Here is a 20,925-nt window from a genome sequence, read left to right as displayed (position 1 = left end):
GAAAGTAATTAACCACTGTTAGATTGGGAAGACTTTTTAAATTAGTCACTCGTGGGACATGGGTATCACTGGTTGGCCAGCATTTATTGCTCATCCCTCGTTGAGAAAATTGTGGTGAGCTTGAACTACTGCAGTCCCTGTGCTGTAGGTAGACCCACAGGCTCTTTTCCCCTCAATATGGCTAGACCAACATTGAACATAGGCCCCTGAGGGAGAAGAGTCCTCAGCACGTGCCAAGGCCGTCACGTGGCCATGGGCCAGCCGCAGGTTTCGTTTAAAAAAGGCGCCAACCGCAAACCCCACGTGACCCTGCCACTGCACTGATCCACGTCCGCAATCCACGCCGTTTGTTTTAAAACAAGCAAAGATCGCGATATTTCGAGGTTGTGGTCTGATTGGCCGACGATCACGTTACTCGGAGATCACCATCGCGAGATTTCGACCGGCGCGACCCCCTTCGTTGCCCGATGGTTAAATGGCGGCGGCGGCGGTTTGTGGAGTGGATGTTGTTATCGTGTTCTCGCTGTGTTCGGCCTCCGAGGTGCCGATATACTGAAGCCTTTTGTCTTATGTTTTGCTTCAAAAGAGCTGAGTGGGTTCCTGTGGTAAGCGAGTAAAGTTTTAGTCCGCTTGGGGAGGCTCAGTGGGCCACGGCAACCACTGGAGCCACGGGAGATGCCGGTGGCTGGTGCCTTCTTCTGGTGATGATGGGGGAGGGGACCTCTTAGCTGGATAAATCCGAGATTCCCGTCTAACCCAGAGTTACCCTGGGATCTGTGAGTGTCCTGTTTATCCTGCAGCTTTCATACATATATGGAAGCCCTCAGAAGTTCAATTTAACCAATCACGGCAGAGCAGTTTATGGACACCTTTAAACCCTGACTTTGACTGTCAATTTAGCGTGCTTGTAAATCCCGAGGTCCCAAGTTTTATAACTTTTTTTTTAAATCAATCTGTTCAGAGGTATTGCGCACTTCTGCAGCATATGGGACCTGAACCCGGGTCTCCTGGCCCAGAGGTAGGGACACTACCGTTGCCACACGTGCCCTAACCCCACATTAAATTGGAGAATTTATTAACCAGATGAATTTGGGTTTGGGGGGGAATCTACAGTTGTTGTTTGATTTGCTAGAAATAACAAGTGTTATGCTGTACATGAGGCCATTCAACCCATCATTTGTTGCTTCAAATGAGCATTATTAGAACAAACAAGAAAGACAATTACAGCATAGGAACAGGTCCTTCTGCCCTCCAAGCCTGCACTGATCCAGATCCTCTATCTAAACCTGCCTATTTTCTAAAGATCTGAATCCCTTTGCTCATTGTCCATTCTTGTTTCTGTCTAAATACACCTTAAATGCTGCTATTTTGCCTGTCTCTACCACCTCGGCTGGCAATGTGTTTCAGGCCCCCACCACCCTCTGCGTAAATAACTTTCCACGCGTATCTCTCTTCAATCTTTCCCTTGTCACTTTGAACTGGTGACCCCTAGTAATTGAGTCCCGCACTGGGGGAAAGGCTTCTTGTTATTCACCCTGTCTATACCTCTCGTGATTTGGTAGACCTCAATCAGGTTCCCCCCTCAAACTCTGTCTTTCTAATGAAAATAATCCCAATCTATTTAACCTCTTTCTGGTGAACCTCCTCTGCACCGTTTCCAAAGCATCCACATCCTTTTGGTAATGTGGCGACCAGAACTGTATGCAGTATTCCAAATGCAGCTGAACCAAAGTCCTATACACTGTAGCGTGACCTGTCAATTCTTGTGCTCAATACACTCTCCAATGAAGGAAAGCATGCTGTATGCCTCCTTGACTGACTTGCGTTGCCACCTTCAGGGAACAATAGACCCGAACACCCAGATTTCTGTTAATTTTCCCCAGGACTTTTCCATTCAGTATAGTTCACTGTGGAATTGTATCTTCCAAAATGCATCACCTCCCATTTGCCTAGATTGAACTCCATCTGCCATTTCTCTGCCCCACTCTCCAGTCTAGCTATTACCAAGAGCCAATCTCCTGGATCCCCCCCCATATTCTTTCTTTCTTCTGTCCAAATAATATTCAAAAACTATATTGAATGTTTCAGTTAAGCCAGCCTCTCTCTTCTACAATGCATTAATACCCTAACATCAAATGTTTTCCTTATGCTTGCTCCTTTGTACATCACTGAATCTATGCTCTCTGATCCTTGTTTTTACAAGCAAAAACAGTTTTTCCCTACCCGTGCTATCCAGCCTGCTGATGATCATGAAAATGATGTGCTAAGGGGTGGCACGGTGGCTCAGTGGTTAGCGTTGCTGCCTCACAGCACAAGTGTGCCAGGTTTGATTCCAGCCTCGGGCAACTGTCTGTGTGGAGTTTGCACGTTCTCACTCTGTCTGTGTGGGTTTCTGCCGGGTGCTCCGGTTTCCTCCCGCAGTCCAAAGATGTGCAGGTCAGGTGAATTGGCCATGCTAAATTGCCCATAGTGTTAGGTGCATTAGACAGAGGGAAATGGATCTGGGTGAGTTACTCTTCGGAGGGTCGGTATGGAATGGTTGGGCCGAAGGGCCTGCTTCCACACTGTAAGGAATCTAATCTTAAAAAAAGGGAATCTAATCTAATCTACAAAAACCTATATCTGATCTCCTCTTAGCCCTTCCTCCAAAGAGAACAGTCCCAATATCTTTTGTCTGTCCACGTAACTGAAATCCCCAGGCTTGGTATCATTCTTGTAAATTACTTCTGCACACTATCCAATGTGTTCACATCTTCCTATAATGTGGTGCCCAGAATTGTACACAATACTCCAGCTGAGATCTAACAAGTGTGTTGTACTTGTTCAATGTCACCTTGTCTTGTACTCCTTGCCCCTATTATAAAGCTAAGAACATTGCTTTATTAACTGCTTGCCACCCATGTCCTTCCAATTTCACTGATCTCTGTGCATATACACCCAGGTCGCTCAGCTCCTATGTGCTCTTTAATGCTTTTCAAGGTTTTCCCCTCTCATTTCTCTGCACTTATGCTCATATGCCACCTATCTGTACGTTCCGTGAACCAACATTCTTTTGAAATTCTACATTGTCCTCCTCTCAGTTTGTGTTTCTTGTGACATTGAACCACCAAGGCGGCATGGTGGCTCAGTGGTCAGCACTGATGCCTCAGCAGCAGAGACCCAGGTTCAATTCCAGCCTTGTGTGACTGTCTGTGGAGTTTGCACATTCTCCCTGCGTTGGTCTGTGTTTCCTCTGGGTGCTCCAGTTTCCTCTCACAATCTAAACTTGTGCATGTTTGGTGAATTGGCTCTGCTAACTTGCCCATAGTGTTCAGGGGTGTGTAGGTTAGGTACATTAGTCAGGGGTAAATATAGGGTAGGGGAAATGGGTCTGGGAGCATCATTCTTTGGTCTGTGTTGGGCCGAAAGGCTTGTTTCCACACTGTAGGGATTCTATGATCTGCACGCCCAGGTTGAGGTGATTGATATGCATTAGAAAAAGCAAGGTCCCGAGAGGAATCCACTAAAACCTACCACTAGTATGACAAAAATCCATTGCTCACTTGGTTTTGTTAGTGTTTTATTACTGTTTCTTTTATCCCATGACTTATAATTTTCCTGTCAGGTCTGTTGTGTAACACTGTATCAAACATCTTCTGGAAGTCCATATATATTCAGTGTCATCTTCAAGTTTTTCTCTTACCACCTTAGAAAATTAATCAAGCACAATTTTCTTTTCATAAATTTGTGCTGACTTTTCCTAATCAACCCATCTTTTTCAATGTGACTACTAATGCTATCTTGAAAAATTGTTTCTAGAAGCTTCCCCACTGGTCAGTAATTGCTGGGATTATCGTTCTAGCCTTTTTTAACGATGGTCGTAATGTTTGGAATTCTCCAGCCCGCTGGTATCTTCCGAGTCTAGGGTTGATTAAAAGGTTATGATCAGCGCCCCTGCAATTTCCACACTCATCTCCTAAAGTCTCCTTGGATGCAGCTCATCTGGTGGTTTCTCAGCTTTTAAGTAAAAAGTTTATCCAATACTCTTTATTGATATGTTAGATGTAGGTGTTGCTGGCTGGACCAGCATTTATCGCAAGCCCCTAGTTTTCCTTGAGAAAGTGGTGATGAGCTGCTTTCTTGACTTAATGCGGTCCATGTGCATATCCATAATGCCTTCAGGAGGGAATTACAATGTTTTGACTTCCTCAGTGATATGGTTTCTTTCTCTATCTCAGTGGTCTGGGTAGCATCTCCCTTTTTGGTAAAGACAGATGCAAAATATTCTGTTAATGCCTAAGCAATCCTCTCTGCATCCAGGTGTAAGTCCCTTTTTTGATTTGTAATTGCCCATGTTCCTTTTCTTTAACCACTCTTATACTGTTTATATGCTGAAAGAAGACTTTGGAACATTCCTTTATGTTGGTTGCTAGTCTTTTCTCATAAATTCTTATTTTATTTTCATGACCTTTCTGAACCTTCTGTATTCCTCTTAGTTCAGAATTATGTTATCTAACTGACACCTCATAACCTTTCCTTCTTAATTTCTATCTTCTTTGTCATCCTGAGATTTCTGAATATATTTGTCCTATCTTTCTCATTTGAGAGACTATATCATAGCTTGCCTTGAATCATCTCTCTGAGAGAGCCCACTGCTCAATTATAGTTTTTTCCAGGAATGTTTTGTTCCAGTCGATCATGTCAAGCTCTGTTTTTGCTGATTTGAAGTCTGCATTCTGCCAACTGATTTTTCTTGCTCTGGATGGAATAATGTCATTCTCCATCATCATTCATTCTGAACTTTATAATGTTCCCAACTGTCCCCTAATTGCCCCCCACTGCTACTTGATCCACTTGGCCCAGCTTATTTCCAAGGACTTGATACAATGTGATGTGATCTTTCTTGACCAATGTAGGAAACTTCTGAATGCAAACTTAGACCACTTGCTTCTTTTACTATGAGTACCCCAGTCTGTTGAAGACTGCATTTTAAATACTGTATCTGTGGGCATTAACTCTCTGTAGATTTGTTCCTCTACATCCTTCCCACTAGTAGGTGGTCTATAGTATTAAGACCTAGCAATGCAATTGTACCCTCTTTGTTCCTTATATTTCGGTAAATTGATTTGGCACAATGAACTGTGCAGCTTCAATGGACTTAAATGTCACCTTTTGTTGTTCTGTGATTTTATAATCTGCTAACCTTGCAAGTTCTGTGTTACTCTTTCAGTCTCTGCTGCTCTTGTCCTTCTAGATGGTAGCAGTAATGGAAGGTACTATCTACAGAACCTTTTCTGTAGTGCATCTTTTATATGTTGTTATTTAGGGGAACTGCTTTGTTATGGATGGAGTCAAGCTTTTTGAGTGTTATTGGAGCTGCAATTGTTCTTGCAAGTGAGGCATTTTCTGTCACAGTCCTAGCCTGTGCCTTGTGGGTGGTGAATAGACTTTGGGGAAGCAGGATGTGAATTATTTGTTCTCTGGTTCCAAATTTCTGACTTGCTCTTGTAGCCAAATGTTTATAGTCCACTTCAGTTTCTGATCAGTGGTAGTCCACAGGAAGTTGATAGTGGGATTATTGTTGCTAATACAATGGATGCCAGGGATGTTGGTTGGGTTTCCTTTTGTAGTCATTGCTTGGGGCCTGTGATTGAATTTTACTTGGCACTTGTCACCCCGTATCTAGGTCTTGCTGCATTTGGACATGTCCATGTTTGACTTGATGCCAGGAAACCTCATGGGGTTTGGAGTCAACATTGAGGTCACCCTAGGAATCTGCTCCTAACTATATCAGCATCTCTGTCCTACCTTCAGGACAGACCCAGGTGATGGTGTTGTCTGGTATATTGTGTGTAAGGTGTGACTGAGTATGACTATTTCAGGTCCTTGCTTGACAAGTCTGTGCGACAGCTGTTCCATGTTTGCCACTAACTCCCCAGTTATTTGTAAGGAAGACTTTGCTGGGTTAACAGCGTTATATTTGCTGCTGCTATTTCTGATGCATTGGTCAATGCCAGATGGTATCCTTTGAGACTTGTCAGAGGTTGATATAATTGAGTGGCTTACTAGACCATTTCAGTAAGTGGTTGAGAGTCAAATACATAGTTGTACTTGATTCCAGATTTTCAGCAGTGTAAGGTAAGGAATGCTGTCTTCCTTCCCCAAAGGACAGCAGTGAACCAGATGGGTTTTTCAGATGAACAATAATGCCTGTCGTCAGTCTTTTAATTCCAAATTCTGCTGTTTGCTATTGTGGAATTTGAATCTGATCCCCAGAGGATTGCCTGAATTACTAATTCAATGACAATAATATCATCTTCCTCAATCACTTAAAATTTTTTTGTTGAGAGTTTGACCTGGTCACTGGCTTCCATTGCTTCTTGCAGTTGTAACTTATAGGATCATTCAAGAGATTGTGGGATATTTACTCTCATTTTGTGCCATTCTATCAGTACTGCTTTTTCTCCATTTGTTTTCTTGATTTTAGAAAATGTAAGCAATGTGGCTTTCCTTACAGGAGTGGACAGAATGTATGCAGTGTATCGCCAAGCCCACCCCCCAACAGGGATTGAGTTTGCTATCTACTGCAGTTTCTTTTCAAACACTGAGCGAAATCTTGTGGTGGCTGGAACATCGCAGCTGCAGGTTTACAGGTTGATCCATGATGCAGAGGTGAGTTTTAATGGGAATTTAAGATATTGATCACCTGGAACTTTGTAACTACAGTTGCCTTAAAAAAAACCTAGAAGCACAAGAGGGGCGGGAGTCGGGCATTCAACTATATCTGTCCTGCCATTTCACTAGATCATGGATGGCCTTCTCCCATGTTGCTATTTTCCCACACTATCCTTTTATCCCTTAAGATTACTTACATCAAGACATCTGTTGATCTCTGTTTAGAAAATTCTCAAATGATATTTCTCTACCCTTGCAGGCTGTAGAAACTCCAATCGTTCACTGCCCACTGGTGGGGAAAAAAATCCTTCTTGTTGTAGTCTTGAAGATTTAACCCTTTTGTCTGAGACTGTCCCCACTGATCTAGTCTCCAACCACGGCAAACATCCTTCCTAGTCGCTTAAGAATTTTACAAGTTTTAATACCATCACCTCTTATTCTTCTAAACTGTAAAGAATACAGGCTTAGTCTCCCTTAATCTCTGCTTATAGGTTAACACGGTTAAGTATAGGGACAGTGAAGCAAGTTATGAGTACAATGGGACCTTGATCAGATGGAATTTAATTTAGATAATTGAGGGGTGTTGCATTTTGGTAGGGCAAATGAGGGCAGGACTTGTACACTTAATGGTAGGGTCTTGGGGAGTGTTGCTGAACAAAGAGACCTTGAAGGTGGAGTCACAGGTAGGCAGGGTAATGAAGAAGATATTTGGTACACTTGTGTTTATTTGTCAGTGCATTGAGTATAGGAATTAGGTCATGTTGCAGCTGTACAGGACATTGGTTAGGCTGCTTTTGGAATACTGCATTCAATTCTGGTATCCCTGCTAGAGGAAAGATATTGTTAAACTTGAAAGGGTTCAGAAAAGATTGATGAGGATGTTGCTGCTGTTTGAAGGCTTGAGCTATAGGGAGAGGCTGGACAGACTGGGGCTATTTTCCCTGGAGGCTGAGGGGTGACCTTGTAGAGGTTTATAAAATTGAGAGGCATGCATAAAGTGAATAGTAAAGTCTTTTTCCCCAGGGCAGGGGCGTCCTAAATAGAGGGCATAGGTTTAAGGTGAGAGGGAAAGTTTAAAGTGGACCTGAGGGGCAGCTTTTTTTTTACATGGGATGGTGTGTGTATGGAATGAGCTGCCAGGGAAAGTGTTGGAAGCTGGTACAATTACAACATTTAAAAGGCATCTGGATAGGTACATGAATAGGAAAAGTTTTGAGGGATATGTGCCAAATCCTGGCAAATGGGACTAAATTAATTTAAGATATCTGGTAGGCATGGACGAATTGTAACAGAGTCCAAAGCATCCTGTTTGACACCATCCATCACTTTACTGATGATCGTGAGTAGATTGGTGTGGTTTAATTGGCTGCATTTGATTTGTCCTGCTCTTTGTGTTCAGAACATAGCTGGGCAATTTTCCACATTGAATAGATGCAGGCACCTCATGTTATAGCTGTATTGGAACAGGTTGACTAGTGATGCAACGAGATTAGAGCACTAATTTTCAGTACACTTGCCAGAATATTCTCAGGACTCGTAAGTTTTGTAATATTCAATGCCTCCAACTCCTCCTCGATATCACATGGGGTGAATTGAATTGACTGAACACTGGCATCTAAAACGTGAAATGCCGGCGACCTCTGAATTCTGCCAAAACGAATTATGCACCTGGCACTCCTGGCTGAAGATTGTTGCAAATGCTTTAGCCTCCTGTGCTGATATACTGGCCTCTGCCATCATTGAAGATTGGGTTATTTGTAGACCCTTACAATCCTTTGAATTGCTTAATTGTTCATCACCATTCATGACTGGGTGTGGCAGGACTGCAGAGATTAGATTTTTTTAAACTAAACATTACACAGTTTACAAAACAGTTAACATTAGCAGCTGTATACAGAGAAACAGCAGTTTTATAAGGGAGTGAAGCAGCAAAGCCAGGCCCCAAACCCTACCATTCAACTAGTTTCAGAAAATGAGGACAAACCTCAAATCCCACTTTCCATCATCACAAGACCGTATTAAACACATAAAAGACAGTCCAGAAAATACAGATTCCCCCCGCCACCTGTCCCTATGGCTTCTCTAAGGCAGCCCACCCCTGCGCCCCTTCCGGATCTTGGTCTGCCCCATGCCCTTCCAGTTGTTGGTCTGCCCTGACGGATTGTCTGACCACCTCTAGAACAGCCTGTCCTGCGCCGCCCCCCCCTCAAAAAAAAACCCAGAATGACAGCAGTCAGGATGGTCTGTCACCTTCCAGCTTCCTAACTGCCCTTTGCACCTTCTGGCCAGCTCTAGACAGCCCGCCCCGGTATCTGCCTGGGCTGACAGCGCTGAGGATGGCCGACCTGCATTCTAGCTCTGTCTTCCCTTACATACCATTTGGCTCTCACGCACCCTGATGCACCATCTGGCCTTTGGTATGCCCTGACGCACCTTCTGGCCACCTCCTGGACAGCCCGTCCACTTCCCTGGGACGACAGCACCCAGGGAAGCCCACAAGCCTTCCAGATCTCAGACTGCCCCTATGCACCTTCTGGCTCTCGGTTGCTCTGACACGCCTTCTGACTGCCTCTAGCACAGCCTGTCCCGATCAGCCCTTCTTGGGACGACAACGCTCAGAACGGCCTACCCATCCTCCAGCTCTCTGGGTGACAGCTTTCAGGACGAGCTATGAGCTCCCAACTCACAACAAGGCCTGCTAGACCCAGGGACACAACACAGTGCAGGTGATAGCACCAACATATAACAAGACAGTCAATTACCAACAAAGAGTCCTTTCTAGTATGTAGAGCCCATTACAATTAACAGTTCTCTTCAAAATGTTAAGTCCATTCCCTAGAACAGAGTCCACTCCAGTATAAAAAGTGCCTTCTCAGAAATAGAGTCCACTCCAAACTGCAGAGTCCATTGCTAAAAACAGAGTCCACAATAGAGGGCAGAGTCCACTCCTGAAGGCAGCAAATGCACACCCCATGGCACCTAGGTGTTCAGTCTTCATAGAGGGCTGGCCCATCCATAGAGAACCAGGCCCACTCATAGGAACTCAGTACATTGTAAAGGTGCAATTAACTCAGGGGTTTGGTCTACTCCTGAACCCCAGGATGCAGCAAGTGCTCACCTCACAGCACACACAGGTAGTCAGTGTCTAACAAGGCCTAGTCCTAGGGCCAGGCCAGAGATTAGATTTAGTCTGTTGGTCATGGGATCATTCTCAGCTGTGTCTATCACTTGCTGCATCACTGTTAGGCATGCATTTAGTCTTGTTCTTGCAGCTTTGTTAGGTATGTTTAAGAAACAGGAACAGGGGTTGGCTGTTTGGCCCCTTGAGCCTGCTCCATCATTCAGCTGCTTATCTGACATTCCTCACGCCCATTTCCTGCCTTTACTCTGTAATCCTTGATCTATCTATCTCAACTTAAACTTGTAAAAGGACTCTGCCCCTACAACTCTCTGTGGAAAGGAGAAATTCTTCCTCCCTTCCGTCTTAAATTGGCACCCCTTTTTTCTAGACTTTCCCATGAAGGGCACCATCCTGTCTGGATTTAAAATATCAAGTTCCTGATGAATACTGTGTTTCATTGAGATCACTCTTCTAAACTCTAGTGAGTAGAGTAATAACCTGTTCTACCTTTGCTAATTAGGCAGTCCCTATACCAGGGATCATCCTAGTAAGCCTTCTCTGAACTGCCTCCAATGAAATAGGGACCAAAACTGCTCAGGGATGTGGTCTCACCAGCACCTTTTACAGTTGCACCAAGACTAACACCCTTGAAATAAGAACCAAAGTTTCCTAATGCTTCCTGATCATCTGCACTTGTGTGCTAGCTTTCTGTTTCATGCAGAAAGGCCCTCCAATCCCTTTGTATTGCAGCTTCCTGTAGTTCTTCTCTTTTTGAAAAAAGTTGTCCTACCAGCCCTTTCTTGCAGTCTTCATTGAAACTCGGTAGATCTATCCAGTTTCAATGAAGACTGCAGGCAAGTGGGCTACTTGGCCCATTGAGTCCACACCAACCCTCCAAAGACTGTCCAACCCAGACCCACCTCACTACCCAACCCTATAAACTTATTTCTCCTGGCTAACTCACCTACCCTGTACATCCCTGGACACAATGGGCAATTTAGCATGGCAGGTCCACCTAATCTGCACATCTTTGGACAATGGGAGGAAACTGGACCATCCAGAGAAAACCCATGCATGGATAACGTGCAGACTCCACACAGACAGTCGCCTGAGGGTGGAATCGAATCTATGCCCCTAGTGCTGTGAGGCAGCAGTGCTAACCACTGAGCCCCTCTGCCACAGATTGGGGCATATGCAAGCCCTTGAGGTTGCAGATTGGTTTGGAGTTTGATTCTCCTGCTGTTCATGGCAAACAGTGACTCTTGGATGCCCAGTCTTGAGTTGCTAGATCTGTTCAAAATTTATCCCATTTAGCATGTTATAGTGCCACACAACACGATGTAAAGTATTATCGTAGATGAAGGTGGGACTTTGTCTCCATATAGACTCTGTGGTGGTCACTCTCTTTTACTGCTATTGTCCAGTGTAGATGCATCTGCAGCAGGTGGATTGGTGAGGATGAGTTCAAGTCTGCTTTTCCTCCTTGTTGGTTCCCTCACCACCTGCTGCAATAGTCATGTAGTTTAAGACTCGATTAGTAGTGCTGCTATCAAATCACTTGATGGGCATTGGACATTCTTCACCCAGACTGCATTCACCATCTGTGCTATCCTCTGTGTTTCTCTATGTTGAATAACATTCAGAGGCAGATCTGATTCATCAACTGAGGGAAGAAAGTTTCTGGTAATCAGCAGGAGGTTTCTTTGCCTGTGTTTGACTTGATGCTGTGAGACTTCACCGTGTCCGGAATCTATGTTGAGGACTCCCAGGGTAGCATCCTTCTGTTTATACCACTGCTGTCACCTCTTGGTTCTGTCCTGCTGGAGCCCACTTCAGTCAAGAGTCAGTCACATTGTTTTGGGTCTCAAGTTACACGTAGAGTAAGGTTAGATAAGGATGGTAGATATCTTGCCATAAAGGGCATTAGTTAACCATTGCTGTGTGATCAAATGCTGCTTATAGCTTTGCTACTGACAGCTTCCATCACTTAGGCGAATGCAAATGGCCAGGGTGGATTTGTCTTATTTTGTGGATGTAACAGGGAAATTTTATACATTGTTGGATAGATGCCACTGTAGATGTATTGGAATGTCTAGACCGAATTTTTGATACTTAGAGTGGGATGGTTTTATGGAGATAGAAATTATGACTTGGAGCCATGGCTGTTTTCTCCCACTGAATATCAAACTCAAACTGCCCCTATTTAAGTAGTAAGTAATTGATTGGAAACATTAACTGTTATTCTCTTTCTGTACATGTTTCCATACCTGTTGATTTCCAGTATTTTTGGTTTGGTAACCTTTTCTTTTTGCATATATTCCTTCTGATTTGCCGATTAATACTGTTTCTTTCTTTTATACTTGCAGAGCTCTGTGAAAGGAGATAAGTCTTCAGGTACTGCTGAACTTTTTTTATACAGATAGTTAACTGGTGCTAGTTATTCGGCACTTCTGAAAATAAGTTGTTCCAGAAAACAGTTGGCAGACTTGTACCAGCCCTGGCTCAATGAGTAGCGCTCCTGCCTGTGAGTCAAAGATTGTGGATTCTGAATACACTCCAAAGATTTGATTAACAAATCCAGACTGAGCTAGATCTAATACTGACAGAGCACTGCACTATTAATTGAATTCCTGAGCTCATAGGAGTTTCTATGTTCAATATAGAAAGAAAAGTAAGAGAGTTCTTGTGACCTGGCTAATATTTCTTCATCAAAGAAAATAAACGGTTATTTGCTTGTACACCACTTGAATCTTTTTAAGAGATGCCTTGCCAAGACTTTTCTTTTTTCCTTGCATAGGTGATGCATTTTGTAAGGTCAAGTACAGGTGGGAATTATACAGAATGGCAGAACCCTTCAGAGAATTGATATGCAGAGGGATCTGGGTGTGCAGGTCCACAAATCACTGAAGGTGGCGACGTGGGGAAATAAGATAGTTAACAAGGCCAGTGGCATGCTCCCCTTCTTTGGAAAGGGGCCTTGAGTAATAAGGCTATGCAAGCCATGCTGCAGCTTTATGGAACTTTAGTTAGGCCACACTTGGAATAGTGCGTACAGTTCTGCTCACTATACTACCAGAAGAATGTAGATGCTTTGAGAAGATACAGAAAAGGTTTGCCAAGATGTTGCCTGGTATGGAGGATTTTAGCTATAAACAAAAACTGGATTAACTGGATTTGATTTCACTGGAATGCAGGAGGTTGAGAGGAGACCTGCTCGAAGTTTATTGTGAATGGCATGGATAGAGTGGAAAGTTTTTTTTGAGGTTTTTCCCAGATGGATTGGTCAATTACTAAGGGTCACAGGTGTGAGGGGGGAGGTTTTAAGAAATGTGCGAGGCAGGTTTTTTCCCACAAAGGCTGCTGAGAGCCTGGAACGTGCTGCTAGAGGTGGTGCTGGAGGTAGACACAATAGCAACATTCAAGAAACAACTAGATGAATATATTAATAGGAACAGGATGGATGGATACAGATTCTGTAAGTGAAGACAGTGTTAATATGGAAGGGCAAAATGTGGCAACAGAGGCCTGGAGGGCCGAAGGGCTTGATCCTGTGCCGTATTGTTCATCGTTATTAATAATCAGGACAAAAGTAAGAATTTCAAATTTTAAACAATCATAACCATATGAACTGTTATGAGCCATTTGGGAAAGTGTGCTGATTCTCAAGCCCCACTACTGCTGGTGTATCCATAGAAGATAGTGTTCCAATCAAAACAAAGTTCCTGATTTCCCTGTCTGTTGGAATTAAAGAAGTGAAAATTTTGACAAGGTTTATGTAGTCAGAATAAAAATAAGTTTTTGTTAATAAAACCATAAGTAACCAGCTATGAGATACCAGCTTATGGATCTACTAGTTAAAACTCTAACCCCTTATTAAAGCCCCTCTGTTTCTGCTGGTGTCTTAAATCATGAAAACTGATACACCGTACCTGTTCGGTTCCTTTCCAGTTTCTTTGTTTCCAGTTTCCAGTTCCATTACTATTCCAACCTCGTTTTTCAGCAGTCCAATGTCAACATTTGGCTCTCTTACCTGTCATATACCTAAAAGTACCTCTTGCAGTCTTTTATATTTTGAGCTAGCTTACCCTCAGATTTCAACTTCTCTGACACCCCCCAACCCACTACTGCATTTTCTTCAGTTAACCTCTGCAAGGTTTTAAATCTGGCTTCCCACTAATCTTCACGTTGTATGCTTTTGCTTATATGCTGCCCCTGATTTCTTTTGTTCACGGTTACATCATCCTCCCCTGTTATGTCTCCTGAATTACCCTCAAGCTCCTTCCATTCCTGCTGCACCATCTTCTCTGCTGGGATTCCAGTCAGCTCTGGTCAACACCTCTCTCATGTCTTTGTGGTTACTTTCACTGAGTTGTAACACCGTTGTATCTGATTCCAGCTTCTCCCCCTTAAACTGCAACGTGAGTTCTATCATATTGTGGTCACTGCCCCTTAGGGATTCTTTCACTTTTAGCTCCCTTATGAGTTCTGTCTCATTACACATCACCAAATCGAGAATTGCCTGTTCTCTAGTTGGCTCTACCAGCAGCTGCTCTAAAAAGAAATCTTGTAGATATTCTACAAATTTAATTTCTTGATCTGCTACTAACCTGATTTTCCTAGTCCCTCATGATTATTGCAAGAATACCTTTCTTGCATGCCTTTTTGATCTCCTGATTTATTTTTTTTTGCTCTACACCCCGACTACTGTTGGAAGGATCGTAGATAACTTTCTGCAGGGTCTTTTTCCCTTTGTGGTTCCTCAACTCTACCCACGTAGATTCTATGCCTTCTGACTCAATACCGTTTCTTGCTATTGATTTAATTTTATTTCTTACTAACAAGGTTATCCCCCACCTGCCCACTGTCTGTCTGTCCTCTTGTTAAGCCACCTATCCTTGGCTATTTAGTTCCTAGCCCTGATCTCCTTGCAGCCATGTCTCTGAGATACAACATTGTACCTGACAATTTCAGTCTGTGCTATAAGCTCATCTATCTTATTTCATATACTGTGTGTATTTGAGTACAACACCCTTAAACCTGTGTTGACTGCTCCCCTCCTCCTAGTGGTCGCCTTATCTGCTGTGCCTGTTAGATTCCTGATCTTTTCTATACTCTCTGTTGTGTTACTTATTCTGGAAACTTTAATCATCTCTGCTGAGGCCTTCCCTACAAACACCTGAACTTTTTTCCATAGTTTTCAATGCATCTGAAACCTGCACTGTTTAGTTAAAAGAAGACAGGGAGACAGCAGGTAGGAAACTAGAGGCCAGTTAGGCCTAACTTGGGTTGTTGGTATGATTTTGAATCTATTATCCAGGATGAGATTGCGGAGTACTTGGAAGTGGATGGTAAAATAGGGCTTAGTCAGCACCGCTTTGCTAATGGGAGGTCATGTCTGACAGATCTGTTAGAATTCTTTGAGGTAACATGTAAGTTAGACAAAAGAGAGCTCGTAGACATGATCTGTTTGAATTTCCAGAAGGTCTTTGACAAGGTGTCACAAAAGAGTATGCTAAATGAGGTAAGAGCCAGTGGTCTTAGGTCAAAGTGCTGGCATGGATAGACAATTGGCTGTCTAATGGAAAGCAGAGAGTAGGAAGAAAGGGATCTTTTTCAGGAGGGCAACTGGTGACTAATGGCGTTCTGCAGAGGTCATTGTTCAGAACACAACTATTCACACTATGCATTAACAATCTGGATGAAAGAATTGGGGGGGCATTGTTGCTAAATTTGTAGATGACTCAAAGACAGATGTAGGGCAGGTGGTTGTGGATGTGGGGGGCTGTAGAAAGACTTGGACAGGCTAAGAGAATGGGCAAAGAACTGGCAGATGGAAACATTGTGGAAAAGTGAGTTAGGGACTTTGGATGGAAGAATAGAGGTGTAGGTTATTTTCTAAATGGGGATATTTGAAGCACAAGGTGACTTGGGAATCCTAATTCAGAATTCTAAGGTTAACCAGCAAGTTCATTTATTCTTGATTAATAAGGCGATCAAGGGTTGTGGGGAGAAGTCAGGAGAATGGGGCTGAGAAACATATCAGCCATGATTAAATGACAAGGCAGACTGAATGGGCTAAATGGCCTAATTCTGCCCCTATGCCTTACAGTCTACGCTCACACAGACAAAAAAAAAATTGGCTTTAGGGGTGGAGTGTATGAAAGATAAGGAACGCGCAATACAGTTGTACCAGCCTACAGGGTTGTCTGAGAGCCTTTTGCTTGTTCTTCAGTCTCCTTCCTCCATGTTCTTTTCACTTTGCCACAGGACGCACAGGCTGATTGATTTTTTTTTTCTTATTACTGATTTAAAGACAACAGTTTATAGCAGCTGGTGGGAGAAAAGATTGGCTTTCTTCAGATATTTTTACAGCCTTCTAGCAAGCTGAAGGCTGCTTGATGAATTGTCCATACCTACAAGCTGTTCACTAACTCAGAGCCAGTCAGAGCAGTTGCTAGGCTGATGATATTTGCATGCATCACTGGTCATAATTACACAAACCAAGTAGCTACTTGTTGCTGGTCAAATCAGACTCTGCACAAACCCCAATGCTGTGCAATTGTACATTTTCCCCCAATGTTTGAGTAAAACATTTGTGTAAGCATCATACACAGTAAGTTCCATAAGTTTGTTTTCAACAGTATAGCAATACCTCCTACAGTCCCTACTTTCAAAACAGTCCTTTTTGCCCATTTTTAGTTCTAAATCAAAACTACAGAAAACAAAGACAGGTCACTACTACCATAATCTCTTGGGTAACTAGGGATGGACAGTAAATATTGGCCCAGCCTGCAACACTCAGATCCTTTGAATTTAAAAATACAAGGTATTTACTGCTGGAGAAAAGAGCGCTGATTGGTTGGAAATTCAACTCTAATTAATTAAATGGCTTCTCTGGTCTGTTTGTGGGCTCTTGGCACCCACTTTGCATACATTACAATAGTGACTGTACTTCCAAAGTATTGTATTGCCTATGAGGTTAATTGAGTTAACCTACAATTACGTTAGGTATCATAGAAATCCAAATTCTTTTCACCTTCTTTTCCTGAAGATTTAAAATCTGCTCTGTATTGTCGTCTTAATATGAGCTGATGACAGCTATTTGTTTCTAGGTGTTGACTGCTATATGAAGAGAGGGCATGGGGGGGCGGGGAGAGAGCTGAGTATGGTGGTCATCACCAAAGAGAAGGTGCTCGAAAAACTCAATATCCTGAAGATGGATAAATCACCTGGACCAGATGGACTACACTGCAGAGTTCTAAGGGAGATAACTAAAGAGATAATGGAGGCAGTTAGTGGTGATGTTTCAGGGATCTCTAGAATCAGGAAGGGTTTCCGAGGACTGTAAAATATGGTAAAATAGGGCATGGCCAGCATAGTTTCATCAAGATGAGGTCATGTCTGACAAATCTGCTAGAATTCTTTGAGGAAGTAAGGAGCAGGTTAGACCAAGGAGAGCCAATGGATGTTATCTACCTGGACTTCAAAAAGGCCTTTGACAAGGTGCTGCATAGGAGACTACTGATAAGAGTGCATGGTGTTTGAGGCTTGGCTGTCTGGCAGAAAGCAGAGAGTGGGGATAAAAGGATCCTTGTCAAAATGGCAGCCAGTGTCCAGTGACAAGGCTGTGTTGGGACCATAACTTTTCACTTTATACATTAACAATCTAGATGAAGGAACTGAGGGCATTCTGGCTTACTTTGCAGACAATACATAAATAGGTAGAGGGACCGGTAGCATTGGGGAGGCAGGAAGGCTGCAGAAGGATTTGAACAGGTTGGGAGAGTGAGCAAAGAAGTGGCAGATGGAGTACAATGTGGGGTCATGCGCTTTGCTAGTTAGAATAGAGACATGGACTATGTTCTAAATGGGGAGAAAATTCATATGTCTGAAGTGCAAAGAAATTTGAGAGTTCTAGTCTAGGATTCTCTCAAGGTAAACTTGCAGGTTGAGTCATTCGTTAGAAAGGCAAATATAACCATGGCATTTATTTTGAGAGGACTTGAATATAAAAGCAGGGATATACTGAGGTTCTATAACTCTCTGGTCAGACCATATTTGGGCTATAATGCATAGTTTTGGGCCCCATATCTCAGGACAGATGTATTGACCCTGGTGTGAATTCAGACGAGGTTCACGAGAATGGTCTCGGGAGTGAAAAGCTCAATATATGAGAAACGTTTGAGGACTCTGGATCTATACTTGATGGAGTTTAGAAGGATTGGGAGGGGGGGGTGGAATCTAATTGAAAATTACAGAATACTGAATGGCCTGGACAGAGTAGATCTTGGGAATATGTTTGGAGAATTGATTGGAGAGACGAGGACCTGAGGGCACAGCCTTAGAGTAAGGGGCGACCTTTAAAACTGAGATAAGGAGAAACTTCTTCAACCAGCGTGGTGAATTAATGGAATTCATTGCCCCAGTGGGCTGTGAAGGCCAGGTCACTGAGTATATTTAAGACTGAGATAGATAGATAGGTTCTTGAGGATCGAGGGTTAAGGGGAGAAAGCAGGAGCATGTGGTTGAGAAACCTCAGCCATGATTGAATGGTGGAGCAGACTCGATGGGCTGAATGGCCTAATTTTTGCTCCATTGTCTTATGGTCTTATCAATACAGAGGAATCTCGATTATCCGAAGGATGCGGACGGGAAGTATTTCGTTTGTTTAATTGATCCGGATAATCAAACACAGGATAACATAGTTAGCCAAGCATTGAGACCATGCAATCTTGCTGGATAGTCCTACATTCTGATATTTGAATGCCAGATAATTGAAATTCCTCTGTGTTGGAGTAAATTGTATGTTCTGAAATTTTTCTTGAGTATCCTGTGTAGCTTTTTTATGTCACTTATGTCATCTGGGAAAGGTGAGACTAGTTTAGCAGAGGATTTTCTCTGCCTTCCTGAGAAATTCAAACAAAAAGGTGTTTGAACATGTAGCAGGTATATGATGTAGGACTATTTAGAAATATTAGAGGGCAACTTGAGATGGATTAGCTAGCTTCTGACATAATTTAGGTAGATATAATTTTAGTAAAAGAGGTAAAAGTGAGCTCGTTAGTGATTGTAAGCACAGTGATTCCTGTTTGGGGGAGGGGAGGGGAAGAACAACTCTGGATAGAAAAAAAATGCCTGTGAGACTTAATTGTGCTACATCCTTAATGCTGGCACCTCATTTAGACATGAGCATTACCTCATGCCAGCTTAAAGATGGGTGATGCTGGACTCTCCAAGACGTGCCATCAGTATTGACTGAAGCAGTCTTTGTGGGTGACTGGTGGAATGGCATGAGACACCTATGGGAAGAGAAAAAGCCTTTGTTCTTAATGGCTGCTATCATCCAAATCCCTGTTGATCTTCAATTTGACGAAGTTGATGTTCTTAAGCTTTTTACATTGCCCTAGTTTGACTTTCCAACTCACTGGCAACGTTAAAAATGTTCATGTGAATTGTCAGAAATTTGATGAAGATAGTTCTGTGGACTTTGCCTGCGAATAGTTAAACCATGCACTGAGGGGTGCATATTTCATCTTCAATTGGTATGAAAAATTATCAAAGGGATTATACTTTTTTGATGAATGTCTCTTGTGTAGAGGTTAAAGGTCGGAAAGAAAAGCTGGAGCAGATGGCATCTTTTTCACTGTTTGGAAATGTCATGTCCATAGCTAGTGTCCAGCTTGCAGGCTCCAAGCGGGATGCACTTCTCCTCAGCTTCAAGGATGCCAAGGTAAGCCGACATGTCGACATGTTCATATAGTGTGTATGTGTGTTGTTCTTCTATTCCAAAAGAAATCGGTATGGTCTAATAATTCAGGCCATTCCAGTTCATTAGGAAGTGCTATTTTTCTTATGCAATCAGTTGAAATTTTGAAGACAGGGATTGGTGAGTTTTGTTGAGTAAGTGTATTTTGAAGTAATCAGTTGGGTGAATGGAGATAATGTATAAATTAGCCATGATCAAATGGAATAGTGAAATATACTCCAGTGTTACAACATGGGGCAAACCCTCCTGCTTAATTTGAAACCAGCAACACAAATGAGATTTATCCAGTTCAGTAATCTGTAAAAATTCAAGTTGCCAAGAACTATGTAAAGTAAAAATGAACAACTTTATTTCTTAAAGTATAGGGCGGCATGGTGGCACAGTGGTTAGCACTGCTGCCTCACAGCGCCAGAGACCCGGGTTCAATTCCCGCCTCAGGCGACTGACTGTGTGGAGTTTGCACATTCTCCCCGTGTCTGCGTGGGTTTCCTCCGGGTGCTCCGGTTTCCTCCCACAGTCCAAAGATGTGCAGGTCAGGTGAATTGGCCATGCTAAATTGCCCATAGTGTTAGGTTAAAGGGGTAAATGTAGGGGTATGGGTGGGTTGCGCTTCGGCGGGTCGGTGTGGACTTGTTGGGCCGAAGGGCCTGTTTCCACACTGTAAGTAATCTTAAAAAAAAACGGAGAATAGTTAACTAACAACTATTTATAATTCCTTCCTCTAACCTATCTTTTACCTTCCCTTCTATAATACTAGTCTGATAAAACTCCCAATTAAGATTTACAGAAAAATCCAAATTTTAAAACCAGTCAGCGGTCGAATCTTCTCTTTATCTTCTTTGTAGATTGGCTCTCCATGTCAGTGTTGAGGTTTTTCTCTGTTCAAACTCCTTCTCGAGACGGGTGCCTCTAAGTTCTGACTAGCAGTTTGTAGCTGTTGCTCTGGTGGCAGTTCTCCTAACTGTTCAATTTTACCTGGTCTTATACCCCCAAAGCATCGGATTGTGTCTTTGGTTTTTAAGATTGTCAATATATTCAATTCAAATTTGATTGGAATTTGATGTTTTTTGGGGTATAATTTAAACTGAATGGTCTAATTCGAATCTGTTTTGTCATTTCCAGGCAACTAGCTACCCCAGTGGCTAGAGCACATGTTACATTGTGTCTTATTGAAAACACTTGGTGCTGTCACTGCTAGCTTTACTCTTACAAGTATAGTACACCCACATCTTCATAACACTAGGGAATGAATAAATTCCTCCTGTTCCTTTGACATTCCTCCTCCTCCAGTACTTCGTAATGGAGACTTTTCAGTCCTTATCTTTTTTTTCTTATTCATTGCTTGGTAATTTTACAATATCCAGAGTGGAGGGTAGAGAAAGGC

General features: G+C 42.8%; 1 protein-coding gene across 2 annotated transcripts in view; it reads left to right on the top strand.

The window, feature by feature from the left end:
* The first annotated feature begins 443 nt into the window (after nucleotides 1-443).
* cpsf1 (cleavage and polyadenylation specific factor 1) overlaps nucleotides 444-20,925 on the top strand; it is a 161,230-nt gene continuing 140,748 nt past the window's right edge. For both annotated transcript variants that reach the window (XM_043690937.1, XM_043690935.1), the window contains exons 1-4: nucleotides 444-605; nucleotides 6,497-6,651; nucleotides 12,142-12,169; nucleotides 19,372-19,505. In XM_043690937.1, the coding sequence (XP_043546872.1) occupies nucleotides 6,508-6,651; nucleotides 12,142-12,169; nucleotides 19,372-19,505 (306 nt within the window). In that variant the 5' untranslated portion in view covers nucleotides 444-605; nucleotides 6,497-6,507. The remainder of the gene's footprint in view (nucleotides 606-6,496; nucleotides 6,652-12,141; nucleotides 12,170-19,371; nucleotides 19,506-20,925) is intronic.

This window comes from Chiloscyllium plagiosum, chromosome 5, assembly GCF_004010195.1.
Source record: "Chiloscyllium plagiosum isolate BGI_BamShark_2017 chromosome 5, ASM401019v2, whole genome shotgun sequence".
NCBI classification, from domain to species: Eukaryota; Metazoa; Chordata; class Chondrichthyes; order Orectolobiformes; family Hemiscylliidae; genus Chiloscyllium; species Chiloscyllium plagiosum.
Note: the sequence above shows the minus strand (reverse complement) of the source record. Positions and strands in the feature narration are given on the sequence as shown.